The 22,325-nt window shown below is 37.7% G+C and overlaps 1 protein-coding gene across 2 annotated transcripts in view; it reads right to left on the bottom strand.

The window, feature by feature from the left end:
* Nucleotides 1–6,936: 6,936 nt before the first annotated feature.
* Nucleotides 6,937–22,325, bottom strand: part of PPP1R1C (protein phosphatase 1 regulatory inhibitor subunit 1C) — a 107,917-nt gene continuing 92,528 nt past the window's right edge. The window contains exon 5 of one of the 2 annotated variants that reach the window (XM_070508516.1): nucleotides 6,937–7,418. In XM_070508516.1, coding sequence (XP_070364617.1) covers nucleotides 7,330–7,418 — 89 coding nt within the window. In that variant the 3' untranslated portion in view covers nucleotides 6,937–7,329. The remainder of the gene's footprint in view (nucleotides 7,419–22,325) is intronic. The other variant, XR_011503093.1, reaches the window with a different exon arrangement.

Genomic DNA, 22,325 nt, shown 5'->3' with positions numbered 1-22,325 from the left:
AATTATGCTTGTCTATGTTATTTTACTTTTTTGGCAGTACAAAGTCTGAGAGTAGTAAGTGAAAATTATCATTCTTCAAATCCTGGGGACAGGGAGTGCGAGAAAGGGAAAGGTAATAATAAAAAATAGCAATTCATGAAATTATTTTTATTTTATAATTTATTAGAAAACAAGTAAAAGAAACAACTTAAAAAAATTGATGCCTTATTCTTTAAGAAAAGATTATACTTAAGATTGTCAAAAATTAAGCAATTCTCTCCTTTTTTTAGATATTGAAGTTTTTTTAAAGTACATATAGATTTAAAGATAAGAAATATTTTTAAGGGAGCCAAGAACTTTAAAAAGTTTCAAATTTGCTTCTTTTCGTGGTCATAGGGCGTTTTAGTTTGAAGTCAACGCCAAAGAATTAAAGTAGAACTCAGGGTCTTCTTCCCACTCCAGCCTCATTAGCAAAATTATCCCCCTGTGCTTTATGTCTGAAATGTAGAAAGTTTAGTTCCAAGGCACTCTCTGAGACACTCTAAGAAAATGCAAAAGCCTATGGTTCCTAAGGAGGATGGGCTTTTCCATCCTAAAAACTATCACAACTTCTCAAATGGATCATCAGCTAGTGGAAAGGTTTGTTGGATTATGGGTTCATTGAGGGTCACTTATTTTCTCTGGACTCTAGTTTCCTATGCATAAAATGAATCCTACTTGTCATACATATTCAACGTGATTATTAACTTAGAAATGTTAGGTGAGGCTACTGTTAATTATGGAGAACTGATTTAATATTTACTAGCAGGAGGACAGCAACAATAACAGCCTTTTTATTTTTAGAACTCTGATGCTTAGATCACTAGTTGGCATGTAGTAGACTGTCAATATATTTGTGGAACTAAACTGAATGAGGACCAATGGAATTTGAAAAAGAAACAAAGAAATAAACAAATAAGATGGAATTTGAAAAGAAACAAAGGAAATATATTTGAAAGCCTCCCCATTGTAAGAGTTGGCTCAGATTTGAAAATTGAAAAACTCAAAATGAATCATGTATAGTTCACTTAAATTCAAGATCGCCCTTTCAGTAGTAGAGAGAAATAAATTAAAAGCAAAAAGAAGAACTTAGTAAATAGCATAGCTTAAGTGACTAGAAAAAATATATAAAATGAAGGAACAATTTCTGAAAAACATGTCAATATTTATGTATAAAATACCTAAAGTGCTTCAGAAAGCAATGCAGTGGGGAGAAAATAACACATTGTGGTGGAGTCGGGGGTGGTGGTGCTGGCGGTGTTTGTGTTGGTATTTTTCCAAGCTCAAGTAGGGGCACAGCACTGACAAGTCAGCTTCTGGTTGTTATCAACGCATTTTGCACCTGGTGGAGAAAAAGAAAATAACTACTTCAGAACACAGTGGAAATGTTCCAGAGAATTTCACACCATGTCGCATAAATCTCTGTAAAGGGAAAATGTGGTATGCAGCACTTAATAGCAACAAAGCTTGTGTGTTAGGATAGAGTAAATTATCCAATTAGTGATTTGTAGGAGGAAATTTTTCCTGAAAGGACTTTTAAATCTTAAAAAAACACAAACAAAACTGGTCACCATTTTTTCCATTGTTTTCTAAGGAGAAGTTTTAAAAGACAGAAAACATACCTGATTACAAGACTAATGCTGTTACATACAAACATACATACATACATACGTGTGTGTGTATTCCTAAATCAACTGTATTCTTTCGGCCGTCATACAAGCACACAAAGATACCCCTTTTCTCTTCTGATCCCATCTTCCCTTAATACTGCTGTTTTGCGTCTATTCTCATCTCTTCTCTTTTGCTGCTTGCCTGTAGTTCCTAAAAGGGAATCAGAGGGGAGAAACACAGATCTTAGCATCAGAAGGAGCCTCACATGATCATCTGGCCACCTCCCCCCCATATGATTCTCCACGTTTTACTAATCAGAAAACTAGGTCCCAGAGTAATTAAAAGGCCTTCCCAAAGTTGCACAGTTACAATAAAGAGGAGATGCCACATCACCTTGTTTTATTTCCTTCCAGGAATTTATCAGTCTCTGAAATGATTTCACATATTTGTTAATTTATGTGAATACTGACAGTCTCCAAACACTGGAATATACATCCATGGATTTAAGGCCCTTAACTACTTGTTAACACCCATATCCTCAGCACTTAAACAATGCCTGGCATGTCATAGGCATTCATACATATTTATTGAATAATAAACTAGAATATTGGTCTCTTGCTTCTAAAGTATACTTCTATAAACTACTCCAAGTTATCCTATGAAAAATAGTATGGAACAAGCAAGGATATCTGAATTATTCTATCTAGCTACAGGTCTATCATAAACATTCACTTAATTAATGCATTTTAACAAGCAAAAATATCTAGTGAGTATTAATGTTTTCAACTCTTTGACGTGTCTAAGTAGCCTGTGCTTCCTTTAGATGCCCCAGAGAAGAAGAACTCCCTGAATTCTGTTCACTTGGAAAGCAGATACTGCTGGCCACTCAGCTGATATGCACACTCACTTTCTACCTTACGAAGAGAACCTTAATTTAGTTGGAAGGTGGCAAGGTACCTGGTTAAAAATATTTACTTTCTCAACTCCTTTGCAAGAAGGGGTGGTCTAGTGACACAGTTCTGGCCCATGAGACATTAGCTGAGGGGTTCTGGGATAGCTTTGTTTTTCTGCTATAGATTCTTCCTCTTTCTCTTCCCATTGGTCTTTCTGCTTGGAACAGACCAGAAGCCTGGAGCAGCAGCTCTCTGGGGACCTTGAAGTTAAAATTTGGAGACTGTTAAGGAAAATGAAAAGCATCTGGATGCCCTTTGGTGCCTTGAGCCACAATTCCAGTCCTGGACATTTTATTGCATGACATAAACAAACCTCTTTGCCCTTGTTTGCTGGATTTTCTATTATTTGCTGCCAAATGCTAGTTCTGAATAATAATGAAGAATCATTTGCTGAACATGCCCTAATATTCTGTTACTTTTAGGATTCTAATATGGTAGTGCCTTATACCCCTGGGTCCACTGTGCTCATTCCAAATTAGCCTCACTGTTAGCAAAAGCCAGAGAAAAGGGAAAAAATGCTATGCCATATTTACAGAGTGAGAAACAAAAACTGAAAATGAACCCAAAACCATTTTAATCTACTTTAGCCAATTTTTCCTTCAAGTTTCCAGGCTTCTTTGAGTTCCCTTCTTCGCCCACTTTTCTCTGTAATCCACTCTCATGCTCTCATTCCCTCTATAGACCAAGTCTCCGTTATCTGCATAAACCAAGTGTGAAACGCAGTGGAGGAAGTAGCTGCATCAATGTCTGTGTCCACAGAATGAAGGAGCCTCACCGTACAAATGTCAAGGGAAGTTCTAGAGTTGAATGGTAGCCTCTTTACAGCATGCAATCAGGCACCTATGCATTTTGTAGATGATTTTATTTCATTCACACCACAGTACAAAGTAGAAACCCTTACCCCCATTGCTGTAGGAATTACGTCAGATACTTACAAAGTTTAGCACTTTATTTACTTACAACGTCATTTAAAACTGAAGACCTCCATCATTTTCCTTAAGCTGTTCTTCCTCTATTTAGTTCTTCAGAATGTTATGACGTTATGAAATCCAATAATTCAATTTCTTTAACAGATTTCACATTTCAGCGACAGAGACATTTTTAGTAGTTAATCTACCTGCTGGAGCTTTGAAGATTGGTTTTTGGAATCAGGGACTTAGAAAAATAAGGGCATTTCTTCCCCCATCCTCTTTCTTCAGAGAAAGCAAACACTCGAAATTACATGTGAGCATAAACACTTTAATGTAGTTAGATATGCTTTTTCCACTACTCAGTTTGCACTCACACTAGTTGCTTTAGATGTGGGTAAAGAAACAGAATTTTTAAATTAACACAAGATAAGTGGTTTATTTATGAATTCATAAACCCATATAGTAATAAATGAACTCTGCCATACTTATTCTTAAATTATTTGTTATGGCAATGCCCAAGATCAGTGTTTCCAAAACTTCATTCAATTAGATATCACTTTTGTGATTTTGAGGTACCACCTCTGCTATAACTTTTCAACATTTTTCTTTAAATTGATTTAAAATATATTTACACTTTAAGCTTGCCTCATCCTAAGAAACAATAGCTATAAAATCATGGATTGGGGGTTGCTGATTATGTATCTTTTCTAAAACATATTATAATAGTATTTATAAAAATAAAAATAATTTGCCCCTGGCCAACCTAAAATAATGTTTCCACATTATAGAAAACATTGACATAACTGAATTAAAATTAAAAATGGATGGTGAAAACTTTTTTAAGAACAGAAAACAGTCTGAGATTTTTCTTTTTTGTAAAGACACTTACCTGGTCAACTCTGGGAAGAAAAAGGGGTTACAAAATTATTGTCTAATAGGAACTCTGGTCTAGAATCCAGCTCTGCCCGGCCACAGTCTATGCTTCTGTTTCTCTTGTTTAGGGGGATAAAAAAATAATCCCCAACTTATCCACCTGACACGACCTTTCTTAGATTCAATACGCACAATTAAAGAGGATCCAAAAGTGAGTGGCCAGGATGATAAGAAAAGGTTGGGAGGAACTGGTGATGTTTTATCACAGAGACGAGACCACTCATATTCTTCAGTCTCTGAAGGGCTGCAATAGGAAAGGAGGTAAAGGTAGGAGAGACAGAGTTTAACATGCAGAAGAACAATGAAAGCCCTTTGGCCGGGTTTAGGGTTCAGCCGGAGCTATTCAAGGATAAGTGAGGTGATCAATGACTTGTCTGTGATGTTGAAGAGGATCATGCATTAGATTAGGTTTGGATAGATAGCCTCGGGTCCTTTCTCTCTCTAACAATGATAGGCACCAATTATTAAATGCTCACTAAGCTGGGCTAAGCATTTCATAGGTCTTATTTAATTTTCACAATAACTGAATAGGGGTAGGTATGATTGTACCTATTTTACACACAGGGAAACTGAGTTTAAAATCTAGTAGGAGTTGAATTTGAACCCAAGTCAGAGCGACTCAAAGTGAGTAGATATACTAACCATTATGTTATATTATAAATGTGGTCTGGGAAAGATAAAGTTTTCATTTTGTTTTGGTCAGAAAGTTTCTTTGCCCATTCAGCCAAATTGAAGCCAAGTTGTATTCTTGAAAGAATTTTGTTGTAAACTATAATTGTGTGAAAAGGAAACTGAAAAGCCATTATCTCTCAGCTGGTTTCCTTCAAATATCTGAGAAAGCCAACACATTTCCCAAGGATAACTTATGCTTTTAATTGTGATCTCTGTGTTTTGAGAGTGGAGAATAGAATAGAAGAAACCAACATTTCCTAAGGAAAACTTATGCTTTTAATTTTGATCTCTTTGTGTTTTTAAGAATGGAGAACAGAATAGAAGAATCCAGAAGCCATGCTGTTTATTTCCCCAAATGATGTTACATAATCAGCAAAAGCTTTGGTTCCTTTTGTTTGTCTGAATCTTTTTAAAAAAAAAAAAAAACACTTATAAAAGTGTCTGTTCAAGGAAAGGGAAGGGCAATTTTATTTTTTAACACCTCGGAGTATGTCAAATAATCTCAAGGGGTATTGGGATGTTTCGCAAACACAAATAATTCAAAATTACTTAAAACAAATATGTGCCTTAATCAGGTTTTAAGTAGAGAGAAACTTAGGAAATCAAACAAACAGCCACAGCAGGTGGTCTAGAAAGTCCAGAAAGTTTTGGGTGAAACTGGCTTAACCAAAAAAAAAAAAGAAAACAAAATACAAAAGGCCAGGGGAGAGGGGGAGGAGAGGAAGGAAGAAAGGAAGGGAAGAAGGAAAGAAGCAAAGAAGGAAGGAAGACAGACAGACAGTAGGAACAAGAGTATCATTTGTTCTGATGATCCTACTTATCAATGAGTTTTGCATTTATTTTCTCAGGGGAAGTATACTAAAGAAAGTGATTGTTATCTCCATTGTCTTCTAGATTCACACATTTCTCTTAATTTCTATATTATAAAACTCACATTCAAAATTTAAAACTATATTTTCACTTCTTTGAATGTTGATATTAAGATCCCAAAGGGATTTCTCATTTGACTTTTTCTTCTTAATTTCCTTCTTGACTTTTGAAAAATCTTTTCATTTTTTTCATCCATGAAACATTTGAACCCTACTTATATCATCAATGTGGGAACCAAATTGGGCATTCCTCCATCCCCACCAAATTTTGTGGTGTAGATACTTTTCATTGAAATGCCATAAATAAGTAACATTGTTCAGAAGGGCAGAACTTTGAATTATCACAAGCCATATTCATAAATATATACAGTCTTGGAAACCCTTGCTTTCTACTGGTGCTTTACCTTCTCTGCCAGTGCTATGGGGAGAAATTATCTTTCCTTTATTTTCATAACCCTGAGCAAAGTGCCTTCCTAAGGATAAACTCATAAAAAAAAGTTACTGAATTAATGAATGATTGTATGTATGAATTAACAGAATTTTTCTTATTTTATGATAATAGAAGATTTATAAAATGCTAAGGATTCATTAAAATGCAATAGGAAATAGGTTATATATCAAGTAATAGCCAAAAAAAAGTGGCAGGGGAGGTTTGGCATGTTTTCTTTTAGATTTAGCATTTTTCTTTTTCAATAACTAGTGGAAATGTTGGAAAGATATCTCTCACAGCTTAGAAAATGAAGAGAATTATATGGTGTTTTAACTGTTAATGTGTGGTTGGAAGGAAAAAGATGTTTAATATCTAAAGACTAATATATTGTTGTCTTTTGAATCAAGATAACTGGCATTTCTTTGTCATTTTGAAATAAATACCATGTACCATTCTATATACAGAGACATGATAAATGCAGATCTTACCTTAAAAGTTTCATTAAATGTTCCTCTGTAAGTTAAATCCAGACACACATTCATGTCTAAATGTATTTAATATTTATTTTCACTCTTAAAGTGATGCTATTTACATTTGACTTTAGAAGGCAAACCATACCAGTAGGCCATCAGGGATTAAGCTCAACGGTATTAAAGTTAGAACACACATGTTTGCAAATTTCTATGTCATTAAAAAGAAAAATCACCATAAAATAAATACTTATTCTTTAATTGCAAGTAATATGGAACAATTTGTACTTAGTTCTAAAGTTCAATCAAGGAGGGCTTCCCAGGAGGTGTATTACTACTGTATGAGTTGAAGAGCCGAGATGGAGAATGCTTCTGGAAGTCAAGCAGTGGCATTCCATGGGATATTCAGAAAAGTTAATAGTTCAGTTATTCCCAAGAAGCCTTCTTGCTGCAGACTCATGATTAATGGTCCCACTGCTCCTCTTTCTCGTTTACGCCTTCTTCTTCTTCAGGAAATGCTGATTCATTCTGGCCTTTCAGATGCTTAACCCCTGAAATTATAAAAATTATGCTCAATTTAATTGAAATTTATTCCTAGCAGTTTCGCTGCTTTGCTGCAAGAGATAAAGAAAATGAGTGGAAAGTTTTCGATGGTGTGTATGGGTTTCCTCCAAGAATCTCAACAATCTAATCCTATGTAAAACCTTTGAATTCACTGAGGAATAAGAACACACCCAGCCAAATTTCCATTAGAGACAGGCTGCTTTTATAATCAAATCTTCTCCATTAAGAATTGCATCACAGCCTATTAAAAAGCTGTTAACTAAAAATCGGCTCACAGGCTTTTATTGTAATTCTGATATATCATTGAGTTCAAATATTTCTTTTGGCATCCCTGAACTCTATTGCAGCAAGAAGCATTGAAACCCCTAGGAACAAAGGGGTGTGTGTGCCATTTCTGTAACTTGTAAACCACAAAAGAATCATGATGTTGTTAGTCTTCTTTAGGAACAGGAAAATACCCATTTGATTATGAAACTTCTGTATTCCCAATTCTTCAATAACTTCCCCCACAACCTACAGAAGGGAAAACATTGGCATGCCTTTGTGTGCTCTACAGGCTTCTATGATCTGGCCTCTCCCTCCCAGCGGACTTATTTCTCACCAGCCCCTCCTGCTTCCCCCTTTCAGAGTCATTTACTCTTTAACAATACCACCCTCCTAGTCCACATTCCCTCATCACTCCAGGCTCCCTCCAGCCTCTGTGCTTTTCTCATTCTATTCTCCCTGCCAAATAGCTTCTTTCTACTCACCCACCTGGTAACCTCCCACCCATCCTTCTGGTCTCTGGTCTCAGCTTGCCTCCTCTGTGCAGGCTCTCCTAAGTCCCCAGATTGACTTAGCTTGGTCTTTCTCATATTTTCCCACTGCTCTTGGATCACTTTCTCTTGCATCAATTACCTTATAGAACTGTTTTGTTTACATATCTTTCTCATTAAAGCAAACTTGTGGATGTCAGGATTATGTAGTTTCACTTGGAGTCTCAACCACTGTCTGGCAAACAGTAGGTGCTCATTAATATTGACTGTGTGGGGGCCTGGAATTGGCCACCCCAAGATATGTCTCTTTGGCATGAGGATTATTTGGGGCTGGTTACTTTTAATAAACTGCAGACAGGAAAGCAACTGAAAAGTAGAATTTACTTACCCTTTGTTAAGAGACATTTACATTGTAAAGGAAACCTCCATCTGTAAAGGTGTCTCCCTCTCTGTACCAGGAAGAAGGGGGGGTGACCTTGTCTCTAGAAACTCTTAATCAATGCTGAAGGCAAGGACTTAAATCTGCATTTGTTTACTGTACTTGTGTGGTAATCTCCCATGATCAACTCCCCCTCCACCCCCAATATCCTCCTTTGTCTTTAGCTGAATATGATATTTAAGGTGGCGGCTTCAGCCATTTTGGCAAGTGGCTCAGTTTGCCTGAGCCTCTCCCACGTATACATGTTATAAAGCTTTGTTTAATTTTCTCCTGTTATTCTGTCTCATGTGAATTTAATTCCTTCTCTGGCCAGAAGAACCCACAGTGGGTAGAGGAAATGTCTTCCTCCCCTACAATTGCATAAACGATTGTTGGAATTTATGATGTAACAAGCAATTTGGTATATGTCTTTGGCAGCACCACAATAATTCATATTTGTATTTTTTCAAAATTAATTCAAATCAGAAGGCAACTGCTACAGCCATCCTCAATCTACGAAATTATCTTTCATTTCACTTGGGTCTATTCTGTTCAAACATCAGATTAGCTGACACTCCGTGCATATAGTGATGTTTAACATGGAAAATTTTACACATATTTTATGTTTTAGAGAATTAGTTTATCAGATTTTTCTGAGTGTTACTGAAAAACCTTCCAGTTAGAATTGATAAATGAAAGGAAATTACTGCTCATGTTTGCTATGAAATAAACTGGGGAAAAAAAAGTGCGGATTTTCACGTACTGTAGTCAGCAAGCCTCAGAGTGCTATTTGGCAAAGAATGACATCCTTGGGCTTGGTGGATTATCTTGTAAAAATATTTGATCAGTTATAATAATATTTAAGTACTTTAATTTCATCTGCAAACAGTGATCACTCATAATTCCTGTTGACCCAAGACTGTAGAGAGACATTTGTTATTAACAAATGGAACTTATTTCACACTATTGTAAATTACATGGGGAAGAAAAAGAAGTCTAAATGCTAAGGAGAAGGAAAGGGAGTTCAATGGGCATCCACTCCGTCACTCTGCTAGAGTCTACATACCTAAGTCACTAAATCTCACAGCAACTCCATAAGACACACACCTGGATGGTGACATTTAGACTCCAAGAAGATAAGTGATTTGTTCAAGGTTATAAGCATAGTGTGGTTCTGAGAGAAGTTCTGACACATCACAGTCCCTTAATATAAACTGACTGAGTGACTGATTGACTGACTGAATGAATGAAAATGAGTGAATGAGGCATAAATTTGCATTATCAGGAGACTCCAACTCATTTTCACGTTTAGCTTTTTGGATGCTTATCTAGACTTTTCTCTCATTCTTTAGGATTTATCGTAAGTTTACAGTAGCTATTAACCTGCTTCAGATGATCTGAAGAGTCCCTCTGCAGTACTAAAGTGTAGTAATCTTTCAGCCACTCACCACTCTCTTTTCTAAACTCAAGCTGTCCTCCCTGGGTTTGCAATGGTTCTATTGCCTAAGGAGCTCATTCCCAAGGCAACTACAGAGTAAAGAAGTTGTATTCAAGACAATTTTCCTTAAATTAGGGCTAATAACTTACTGTCAACATTGATTTGTCTTTATAAGGGGGTCAAACATTTAAAAAAATCAGTAACCGAAATGTCCAGCTTTTTAAGCCATTAATCAACCACTTCCCATACTTAAGTATGGGTCTGCTTGCTTACCTGATCCACAGTTAATTTATTTTGTAATAATAACGGTCATGAAGTGATATGAGAAAGCCTTTTTTTAAAAGTAAAACCAGTTACTTAAACCTTGGAAGGTGCTTTTTTTTTCAGCCTTATTTGAGTATGACATTAACTACTTGATGAGGCAGGAGTTCTGTTCTGCAGAACACTTCTGTAAGAACCACAAATTCTTTGGTTCCCAGTTTACACTAATATGATCTTTCCAATGGAAAATGGATGGTTCATTAATTTGTGTGTTGAATCTCTCTTCTTTCCTATCAGCAATATTCCTTGGGTTATATATCCAATAATGCTGGATTAAAGTGTGAATTCCGCAAGGACTGCCCAATAGTTTTTCTCCTTACCACCCCCCCATCCTCAAACACACATATACTTTGTGTTTAAATTTTCTTTAAATCCTCGTTTGATATTTGAGTAATTCTAGAGGTGGAGGGGAATAACTTGGGCGGGGTTGTTGATGAAAGTCTCAGAACCTCCTCCTCGACCAAAGGCTAAGGAGCATGTGGGAAAACACCTCACCCGCACAGGCTGCCTCTCAGCAGCGGCAAAGGGCCTCCTGGAAGAGCCCGGGCTCAGCCAGCCCCGCCCACAGGCAGAAGGCGAAGGGACCCCAGAGAACACATGGAGGTTCTTTTCTCCACAGCAAAAGGAACTCACGGGAAAAGGGACCATGTGTAAGACCAGGATATGCAGTATGAATACATGAAGGAATAAAAAAATAGAGTTTGAGGAAAAGAAAGTAGACCAAGTAAAAGAAGGAAAGGAAAAGAAATAAATGTTGCCCCCAAACAGAGAATAGTCCTCACGCTCTTCTCCAGATCAGGAGGTTAAACGCGCGTTGGATGAAGTTGTAAAGTGACTGCGTAAAGAATTATTAATAATGAATCCATTGTGGAAGGCTTGCATTTGGCAAACAACAGTCAATATGTTTATCAATTAATTCAGAGGAAAAAAGGTAGGTTTACTATATTTGTAGATGACATGAAACTTGGAAGAAAAGATGACATGATGAATGACAAAACTAGTATTCCAAAAGGTCTCCAAGAGCTGGAAAGATGGCCTAAGCAATTAAGGCAGAGGTCTACAGGGAGTTTTTCAGAAAGATTATTTTGGTTCTAAAAAATAGAGAATGAGGGCAACCTGGATGGATTATAGTGAGGGGTTTCAGGTAACCACGATTTCACATGACCCGGTAGTTACCTGTTTCTAGGAACAAAGCTCTCTGGTGGGTGGCGGGTGGCGGCATTCCTAACAGCAGCGTCAGCAGTTTAAGAGAGGGAATTCCTCTCTAACCATGTGCTAGTCAGACCTCTTTTGGATTATGCTGCCTAATTCGGGATCTGCATTTTCAAGAGTTCCATTGAAGAAGGCAATTGGGACTAAAAGTGGTCTTATGAAATCACTTTTCTAGAAGAATTGCATATGAAACTGGAATGTTTAGCATAGAGAAAATTAAGAGAGGACAGAAGAGGCTGCCATTGAATTCCTAAAAGACTGGAGAAAGAAGTAAAATCTATCTATGCAGTTCCTGAGGGCAGAAACAAGACCAATAGCTGGTGAGGGCAGAATTTGGCACAATATGAAGGAGAAAATTCCTAAACCTTTTATGTTTGCCCAGCGATAAACATGTGCGTGAGCTCCCCATTGCTGTAACGTTCAAGTGAAAGCCGAATTTTGATTTCTGAGGTGAATTATAAGAAGGAACCCTGCAGTGAGTGGCAGGGTGGACTGACACCGAGATGCTATCAATCCACAAAGGAAATTTTTTCTACTGAAAAATTTGCTCTGCTGTGAGAACTGTAAGTTACAGAAAAGTAATCATAACTTCAAATGACATAAGTGGCCCAAATCCACGTTTTAAAACGTATTCACATTAGGAGTAGCAAATGTAAATGGATTCGTTTTTCTTCAACATACTTTAGACCTTAGAAATCACTCGAATGTCCTCTGGGGACTCTGTGGGTGGATTTTAAAGAGACTCTGACCTTCTTGGAATTCTATTTATGGCTGTATTTGTGCTTTTTTGGGGAAGAAGGTCCATAGTTTTCAGCAGAATCTCAAAGAGGTCTCTGACCCACGAATAACTGAGAATGTGAATCCTAGTCTAATCTCTTTAGTTTAAAGCTGAAGGAACAATTTCAGATGGCAATGACTTGCTTCAATTGACACAGAAATTGCTGACTGAGCTGGGACTCCAACCTGGGCCCCTAATTCCTGTTGGAGGCTCTTCACCTGGGTCACCAGGACCCAACCTTCCACTACTATTGATCTTTTCAAAGTTAATAACCTGAAGGAAAATACAGTGACTCTAGATCATGAGGCCGTTTTCATTATCAAATTCTTTCAAATGACATTATATAGATAGATTTAGATGTAGCTTTTCACTTTTTGTTGTCGTTATTGTTTGTAATAGAATTTGGAATCAGGAAGATGTAGAATTTAACCTTGCCCAGAAACTTTCCCAGAATAGAAGCAAGTTACACATAATATTCAGTTTATTAGAAAAGAAGTAGCCTTTCTCTCTGCTGGGCTCACATCTGGGCCTGGACCCTGGGAGACGCAGCAAATATATTGTGGTCTAGTCTAGGAGATGAGACATAGCAATCATCAAGCTACACAAGTTAAATAGAATAAAGTCCCTATTTTGTGCTGAGCATGAGAGAAACACAACTAAAAATCAGATGGGGATGTAGGTCAAGGGGTGATGGGGTGTACAAAAGTGAAGTTAATTCAATGAAAATGTGTCACAGACCAATAGAACAATGAGTGCATTTGGAGAGCTCTGAAATGGGGAAGAAGAGCTCCAACTTGGGAGACAGCAATCAGGACAGCCATTATTGAGCAAGACACGGGTTAGATTAAGGGAAGCAGTAAGTCTAGATTTCTATATATGAGAAAACTATTTGCAAAATACATTTAACAGGCATTAGTTTTCTGAAAGTCCACTATATGCAAAAGTGCAGTTTCAGTGGCCCTAGAAAGATGGCTTTCTAGTGGTTTCTTGTGTGCTGACCCTTCACATTTTATCAAAATAATCATGCTAGTGTGGGGGCCTGGAATTGGCCACCCCAAGATATGTCTCTTTGGCATGAGGATTATTTGGGCTTGGTTACTTTTAATAAATTGCAGACAGGAAGGCAACTCTGAGGGGTGCTTGCCCTTTGTTAGGAGACATTTACATTGTAAAGGAAATCTCCATCTGTAAAGGTGTCTTCCTTTCTGCACCAGGAAGAAGGGGGGATGACCTTGTCTCTAGAAACTCTTATCAATGCCAAAGGCAAGGACTTAAATCTACATCTTTTTTACTGTACTCATCTGATAACCTCCTCTAACGGACTCCCCCCACCCCCAACATCCTCCTTTGTCTTTAGCTGAGGATGATATTTAGGTGGTGGCTTCAGCCATTTTGGCGAGTTGCTCAGTTTGCCTGAGCCTCTCCCACATATACATGTTATAAAGCTGTGTTTAATTTTCTCCTGTTATTCTGTCTCATGTGTATTTAATTCGTTCTCTAGCCAGAAGAACCCAGAAAGGGTAGAGGAAATGTCTTCCTCCCCTACACTAGATATACTTGAGGAATATAATCTAACCTATAATATGGCAGAGCAATTCTCCTCAGTAGAGGCCCATCATCTCTCAGATTGAAAATGTGCTTTACATTTCCCAAACGCTTTCACATGTACTTTGTTTAATCTTCTTGTCATTCATTTGTAATGACGAGCTATATATTAATACACTGAGGGTCACAGAGATCAAGTGACATATTGATTTCATTCCAAAGCTAAACACCTATGGGTCCTGTGCTCACCTTAAATCTATCCCTTTCTACTTCATTTGAAGTAATTGTACATACACAGCACAGTTAATCTCTGTTCTCAGATGGTGACTGGTCAGTGAGCATAAACTGCAAATCCACACATGATCATTTCACTTAACTCCCCATTACTCAAGGAAGCATTTCTCTGCAGAAGAATAAATGTGTAATATGCTTCTCTTTTCATCATACATTGGGAATAAGGGCAGCATGTTTACGTGATATTCATAAGTATATATATATTTTATATATATATTTTTATCTATTATATCTGTTACCAAAGCTGTTGCCCAGGAGTAAAGACTAGGTGAAAGATTTAGCAGTACTACTGAGGAGAAGGTAGGGGATGAGGTACACATACATACTACTGTTAGAAGCGTGAATTCAAATAATATCTTTGGAGAGTAATCTGGTGTTATTTATCAAAATGTAAAGTGCCCATGTCTTTATCAGTAAGCCTGAGGTTGGGGCCAGGCAAGAATACATGTATTTTTGAATTTTGCAAGGATCCTGCTACTCAGCCTAGGATGGTGATTACTTTGATAAACTGAGTGCCTCTTTTACCCTCTACAGTCAAGTGCCCTTCTACTACCCCCTTTTTCTTCTAAGCAAATGCATTCCCCATGAACTCAGAAGTAGGGTTACATTTTTAAGCCTACACATAATGGAGCTAAACGATGTGGGCAATTTCACTTAGGAAAGAGACAGAATGGCTCCCTAGTCTGCAAGACTTGACTGCCATTGATTGAACACAATAACATATCTAAAATAAAGAATGCATCAATCAGCAGGAATCAGTGGTTAGCCTTGAGAGCACTAAAAATAAAATAATGAAAGGAAAGTTGCATTTACAGCCACAGAAGAAAATGCTGTCTGTGTTTTTTAAGTGTGTCCACAGGAAGATGTCCCATGCTGGCATTTTGGAAGGCTCTGTCTTCCAGGGCAGGCTACCTTCCTATTGAAGTGATAGTCACTACAGGCTACCATAGCTTGATGCCAGTATATGCCCAATCACATAACCAGATCATCCAGCTCTGATTCCAAACTCACTAGGAAACCCTCTGATAACAACCGAGCTTGTGAGCAAGGTGAAAAGACTCTGACTAGGCTTAAAGAAGCTAGGAGTGAATCATGAAGCTGTCTGGGAAAAGACTGTCCCAGGCAGATGGTAAAAGAATTCCAAAGGCTTGAAGTCTGGAGCAAGGCTGCCATAGTCAAAGGAGAGCAATGAGCCTGGAGTGTCAGGAACGAGGTGAATGATGGAGAGGAGTAGGAGGTAAGCTCATAGAGAAGAACACAGGCAGGGAGGAGGAGGAGCCTGACCACACAGGACCTTATGCGACATGATAAGAGTTTGCACTGTTATTTTGGGGAACCACTGGCAAACTTTTTTTGAGTAGAGGAGCAACAGGATCTGATCTACATTTTTCAAAGAATGACTCCAGGGTCCAGGATGCAAGGAGCTCAGAAGTTACTAGTCTGTTCTAACAACAAGTAAAAAGATGAACAAGCTAAAAATATCAAGAACTCCTTTTAGCTCTGTTAGAGAAGTAAGGTCACAGGACAAACCACTGCCAAATTAGGAAGAGACAGACATGTGGATACCAAGAAATACAACTTACTGGAGCAGAAACCTATGCAGGAACCAGTGCCAGCGTAGGAAAACCTAAATGGTAATTGACAAACAGCTGGAGTCCCAGTGTGGACAAGACGAAGAGGTTAAAAACTCCAGAGGGTTGGGCCCAGCCATAGAAGGTCCTCACACTTTTGTAAAGTTTACCTCCTGGAGCTCTACTGGGTTCTCACAATGAAAATCAGAGAAAAATCTCCTCATCCTTCTGACAGAGAAGGGGAACAGTGGCTATTTTTAAAAATAGGGCATTCTGTTCTTCTTAACAAGGTCTGTGCTCAGGAGGAACCATTTTACGAGAGGCTGACTTTCCGAGGTTTTATCAGAAACTAACCTACCTGGGGGAGCGGAATACCCAGTTCCACCCCCTCTAGCCATCCTGTCCCACCCAAGGAGTGCAGGGACTGAGAAGCACTGGTGAAGTGCATAGTCCAGAGGCACAGGCTTGTTAGACTGAGACTAATTGTAGACTATAGAACACTCCTTCCCCGCAGCTTACTGCTACATTGCCAAAGATCTACTTACCACAGTTCCTTTTACCCAGCACATCATGGTCACCTTTCCACAAAAATTACAAGGCATATTACAGGCAAAAATCACAGTTTGAAGTCATTGAACAACAGAACCAGAGTCAGATATGGCAGGAATATTGGAATTATCGACCAGGAATTTTTTTAAAGCTATAATTAATATGCAAAGGACTTTAACAGAAAAAATAGACAACATGCAAGAACAGATGGATAATATAAGCAGAGAAATGAAAATTCTAAGAAAGAATAAAAAAGAAACACTAGACATTAACAACTGTAGCAGAAATGAAGAATTTCTTTGATGGGCTCCTTATTAGACTGGACACGGCTGAGGAAAGAATCTCTGAGCTTGAATTATGACAAAATAAACTTACAAAATTGAAAAGCAAAGAGAAAGCAGACAAAAATACAAAACAGAAAATGCAAGAACTATGGGACAACTACAAAAGGTGTAACATACATGTAATGGAAATACCTGTCGGTGTCGCAATCCAATGTACACATCAGGATAGATGAAGAGAGGGCTGATGGCCACTCTGAGTTTATTATAACCAGCATTTCAATATATACATAGCTTACAGCTGTTAAACATACACAGGTGTTCTGGATGAAGTAATTAGCAAATGCTAAGAATTCTTAGTGATTTCTCAAGGAGCCCTCCCTTGGCCTCTGTTTTGATATTATCATGTTATTGCTGTGCTCCTATATTTTTATCTCAGAGCAGGCAAGGTCTCTTAGGCAACGGTCCCTCTTGCTCCCGATATCGATATCGTTTCTCCATCTGTTTCCCCGGGCAGCCGCCGCCTGGCTTAGGTTGCCCCCCCCCAGGGTGTCTTACCCGTCATTGGCTAACCGGCCTTCTCACCTCCGGGTCACAGTTTGTTGGCAAGCTTTTTCCAGTGATTATTAACCCTTCCTATGTCAGGGGCGGCTACAATACCAGAAGGAGAAGAAAGGCAGAAAGGAACAGAAGCAACATTTGAAACCATAATGAGTGGAAATTTCCCTCTAATTAATGTCAGACACCAAATCACAGAGAATATCAAGCAGGATAAATGCCAAAAAACTACACCTAAGCATAGCATATTCAAACTATGGAAAGTTGAAGATTAAGAAAAAAACCTGTGAAAGAAGCCAGAGGAAAAAATCTTACATTTATAGGACAAAAGGTAAAAATTACTCTCAACTTCTCAGAAACCTTGAAAGGAAGAAGACAGTGGAGAGAAATATATAAAATGTTGACAGGAAAAAACCACCAACCTAGTATTCTGTACCCTATGAAATTATCCTTCAAAAGTGGAGGAGAAATACTTTCCCCCCACCAAAAAAAAAAAAAAAATTGAAGGACTATGTTGCCAGTAGACCTGACTTGCAAGAAATGTTGAAAGTTCTTTAAATAGAAGGAAAATGATGTAGGTCAGAAATTTGGATCTACATAAAGAAAGAAAGAGCATCAATGAAGGAATAAGCTAAGGTAAAATAAAAACTTTAACTTTTCTTTTCCCTAATTGGTCTAACAGCAAATGTTCAAAATAATAATAGCAACAACATATTCAATCATGTAAACCTATGCACATATGTTATATTTATGCTCATGTATGTTTACATATAAGTGAAATGAATAACAATAATGATACAAGGGACAGGAGAGAATAAAAGGATTATTTTGTTATTATAAGGTACTTACGCTACCTGTGAAGTGATATAGTGTTATTTGAAGGTAAACTTGGATTATTTATAAATGTATGTTGCAAATTCTAGGGCAACCACTAAAAAAAGTGAAAAAAAAAAGAAGTATAACTGATATCTGATATGCCAAGAAAGGACAGAAAATGGAATGATATAAAATGCTTAGTTAAAATCAAAAAAGGCAAAAAAAAAAGAAGAGTGGAAGACAAAAATAGGAACAAAGAACAAGGGCAACAAACAGAAAACATAGCATTTTTATTAATCCAACTATATCAATAATCACTTTGAACATTAGTGGTCTAAACGCCACAACTAAAAGACAGAGATTGTCAGAGTAGATCAAAAGACAAGACCCAACTATAGATTGTCTACATGAAATTCACTTTAAATATCAAGACTTATATAGATTAAAATTAAATGGGTGGAGAAGAATATACTTTGATAACATTAATCAAAGAAAGCAGGGAAAGCCCTATTACTTTCAGACAGAACAACTTCAAAGCAAGGAATATTATCAGACATAAAGAAAGGCTTTACACCTGACAAAATTATAATTGATATGAAACCCAACTCTCTATAATGATAATGCCTGGACCTTGGTAGGGAAACACAATTAACACAAAGCTTACAACCACAAAAATTGCTCTCACATAAAATTTTTTTGTTTTTTGTGTGGAAGATTGGCCCTGAACTAACATCCTTGCCAATCTTCCTCTATTTTGTTTGTGGGATGCTGCCATAGTGTGGCTTGATGAGCAGCATATAGGTCTGTGGCTGAGATCTGAACTTGTGAACACCAGGCCATCAAAGTAGAGTGTGAAAACTTAACCACTATACCACCAGGCTGGCACCATCACATAAAAATTTTAACCACATTTCTTAAGAGGGCTTCAACATTTTTCTGAAAGATTTACTTTAATTTCCCTGTTTAAATCATTCTTGAGGCTAGCCCCATGGTCAAGTGGTTAAGTTCTCATGCTCCACTTTGGCGGCCCAGGGTTTTGCTGGTTCGGATCCTGAGCACGGACCCAGCACCATTCATGAAGCCATGCTGAAGCAACGTCCCACATAGGACAACCAGAAGGACCCACAGCTAGAATATACAACTATGTACCAGGAGGATTTGGGGAGAAGAAGAAGAAAGAAGAAGAAGAAAAAAAGAAGATTGGCAACAGATGCTAGCCCAGGTATCAATCTGGAAAAAAGAAAAAAGAAAATCTGAAAAGAAACATAAATCATTCTTAATTTTTTTTCACTCTGCAAACCTCCAATAACCCCATATCCTCCTCACACTCAGCTGATTTTACAGACAAAATTGAAACAATCATTAATGAATTCACATCACCATGACCAAATCTACCAGTATATCTGGATCTGTACCCATATCTCTGCCTTTTCTCATAAGACTCACCCCTCATTTTTTTCATCACTCATTTTTCACAATATCCTTTTCCCTTTCAAGGAATGCTTTTAGAATAATAACGTCTTTCGCATCATCAGTTTCTTCTGTTCTATACTAAAATATTCCAATAGCCACTAAAACATGTTTTAATACCTCCCATTTCAAGAAATTCTCTCTTGACCCCATTTTCCCCTCTAGTCACTGCCCCTGGTCTTTCCTCCCCTTGTAGCAAAACTCCTTATAGTATACTAAATAAACTACATCACTTTATAACCTCTCCTTAACCCACTCCAATCAGACTTTTATGCTTATCACTTCATTAAAATAGGTCTTGTCAAGTTTCCCAACAAACTTCATCTGGGGAAATCCAGTGGTCAGCTTCACACCCATTTTAGACAAAATCTTGGCAGCATCCAGCACAATTGGTCACTCCTCTCTGTGAAAACATTAATGTGACCTCAGGATGACCGAACAATCCTATTTTTCCACCTCTCTTATTGGTTTCTCCTTCTTAATCTTTTCTGGTGGACAGTCTGATTCATTCTTACCCCTACATGCCAGTCAGTTTCAGGACTTGGTTACTGGTTGTTTTCTCTATTTATACTCACTCCCTCGGTGATCTCATCCAGTACTATTGTTTTAAATACAATTTATAAATTGATGACTTCCAATTGTATATCATCAGTCCCAATCTTTCATCTGAGCTCAGATTCGTATAACCAACAACCAAACTGTATTCTGACTTTTGGATGTTTAATAGGCCTCTCAAACTTGGTTTACCCAAACCCTGATCTTGATTCTGCTCCCCTGTCTTCAAACAGACACAAACAATCACCTGCCCCCTACCAACCTACTCTAAATCTTTTCCATCTTTGTTAATAAAATATTTTCAGGTTCAGTGTATTCCTTGCCTCCTCTTGTTTCTTTCGTACTCCTCTTCCAGTGCATCACCAAATTTTGAAGCCTCTACATTCAAAATTATGTCTCAAATCTAATCATTTTTCATCAGTTTCAGCACTACCACCTTTGTCCAATCCATCACTAATCTCTACCTAAAGGACTTCAATAGCCTTCTAACTGGTCTCCTCACTTTCTCTCCTTCCACCCTATAGTTAATTCCAACTTATGGAACAATCTTTCTAAAAACAAATAAAATTACATCATTCCCCTGATGAAAACCTTTGATGACCTCCCATTATCCTAAGAATGAAATCAAATGCCTCATCACAAACTCATAATCATTAAGATTCTTCATGGCTAGGTTCTGTCTCCTTCTGACCTCACCTCCTTCCAACCCTCCCTCACTTGCTTAGCTATGTTGGTGTTTTACACACAGGCCTTTTAGAGCCTCAGGGCCTTGTCCTCCTCTACTCTCTCCACTGGATTCCTCTTCTTCTGAGGATACATGTGCGTTTTTCCTTCACCTCATTTGGCCAGTCAGGTCTTTACTCAGATGTCATCATTTCAGAGAAGGCTTCCTTGACTATCCCATCTAAAGCATCTCATGTGTCTTTCTCTCATGTTCTAGTCACTTACCATGATTTATCTTATTTTTTGCTTCCTTTAGAGCACTATCACTCCCTGGTATCATATTTATTTATTTATAGACTTGTAATATATCCCCTCACTGGAATGTTAGCACCATGAAATCAGAGCCAGTATACTGTTTTATTCAGAGTGATCAGCAAAGCCTAGAACAATGCCTGAACATCAGAGATGCTTGGCACATTTCAAGTGAAGAAATGACTAACTTAATCTCACTTTCATGAAAAATATTTCCTATTCAAAGTATAAATAATTTTCAACCCAGTCAATTTTTTTTTCAGATGAATGAACTTCTGCTAAATCAATTTAAGTCACATATCCTATGATTAATGGAAAAGGTAGAGCATGTTTGGTCTTCTCAGTCTCCTCTACTATTTTAGATTACCAATCTAGACTCACTTAGCAATTATAACTCTGAAATTCCACCTAGTTCAAGAAAACATGCAGTAAACCTTACAAATGGAAACAAGAAATGGTACTTTCCCTAGTATAGAATGTTGCTCTCATCACCAAATACAGTTAATTAATCCCATTGGGTGTATGACTTTCACAACAAATGGATTTGATTAAGTGTTTTGGTCCCCTCAGTGATTCTGTTACTTAAAATTTTCTTTTGGTGGAAAGTGCTAATCCTGACGAGTTGATAGTTACATCCAGTCACAAAATCTGTTCAGCTCTCTCCATATCCTGAGGCTGTTTTCCTCCCGTTTCTCTGTGGAGGGCCTCAGCTCAGTTTGCTTCTCATTAGGCAGCTTACTGGCCGCCAGGAAGCTTCTGAATGAGGAGATTGTTTTGCTGTTTCATCCTCTGCCTGACCCAAGGACAGGCAGTTCACACTCTGAGCCGTGCAACTGTTGGGCTCTGCCCCTGCTTTTCTCTGCAGATTTACCATTGTTCTCAGAAGTATTGTTGTTCGCAGGCAGTTCTGCTCTCAGACCATCCCTTTAAATAACAGGATTTCATTGTATTGTTGTGGGGCTCACTGACCCACTTTCTTCTTTGATTTGCTGCCCTACAGTGGGTCTGTTTTACTTATCTCCCACGTGTAAAATCACCGTGTCTCTCATTTTTACATAGATCTTCAACAAACTCTCCTTGGATGAGCTGATACCATTTCTTTTATTTCTTCTTATTTCTTTTAAAATTTTGATTTTATTGAGACTACCTGATGCAGAGGAGCAATTATATATTCAAATTCCACAGGAAGTAGCAATTTTATATAGTTTACAAAAAGGAGAAAAAATATTAATAGAAATTTTTGCTTGAAATTGTAATTTTTTGTTATTTCTACCTCATAACATTCAAATGTAATAACTAAGGGGAAAAAAATGTTTTCCCACTCACCTAATTTATTCTTGTCTTATGATCACAGCCAA

This window comes from Equus asinus, chromosome 4 (genome assembly GCF_041296235.1).
Source record: "Equus asinus isolate D_3611 breed Donkey chromosome 4, EquAss-T2T_v2, whole genome shotgun sequence".
Classification (NCBI taxonomy): Eukaryota; Metazoa; Chordata; class Mammalia; order Perissodactyla; family Equidae; genus Equus; species Equus asinus.
The sequence above is the reverse complement of the archived record's forward strand: the minus strand, read 5'-3'. Positions and strand labels throughout refer to the sequence as shown.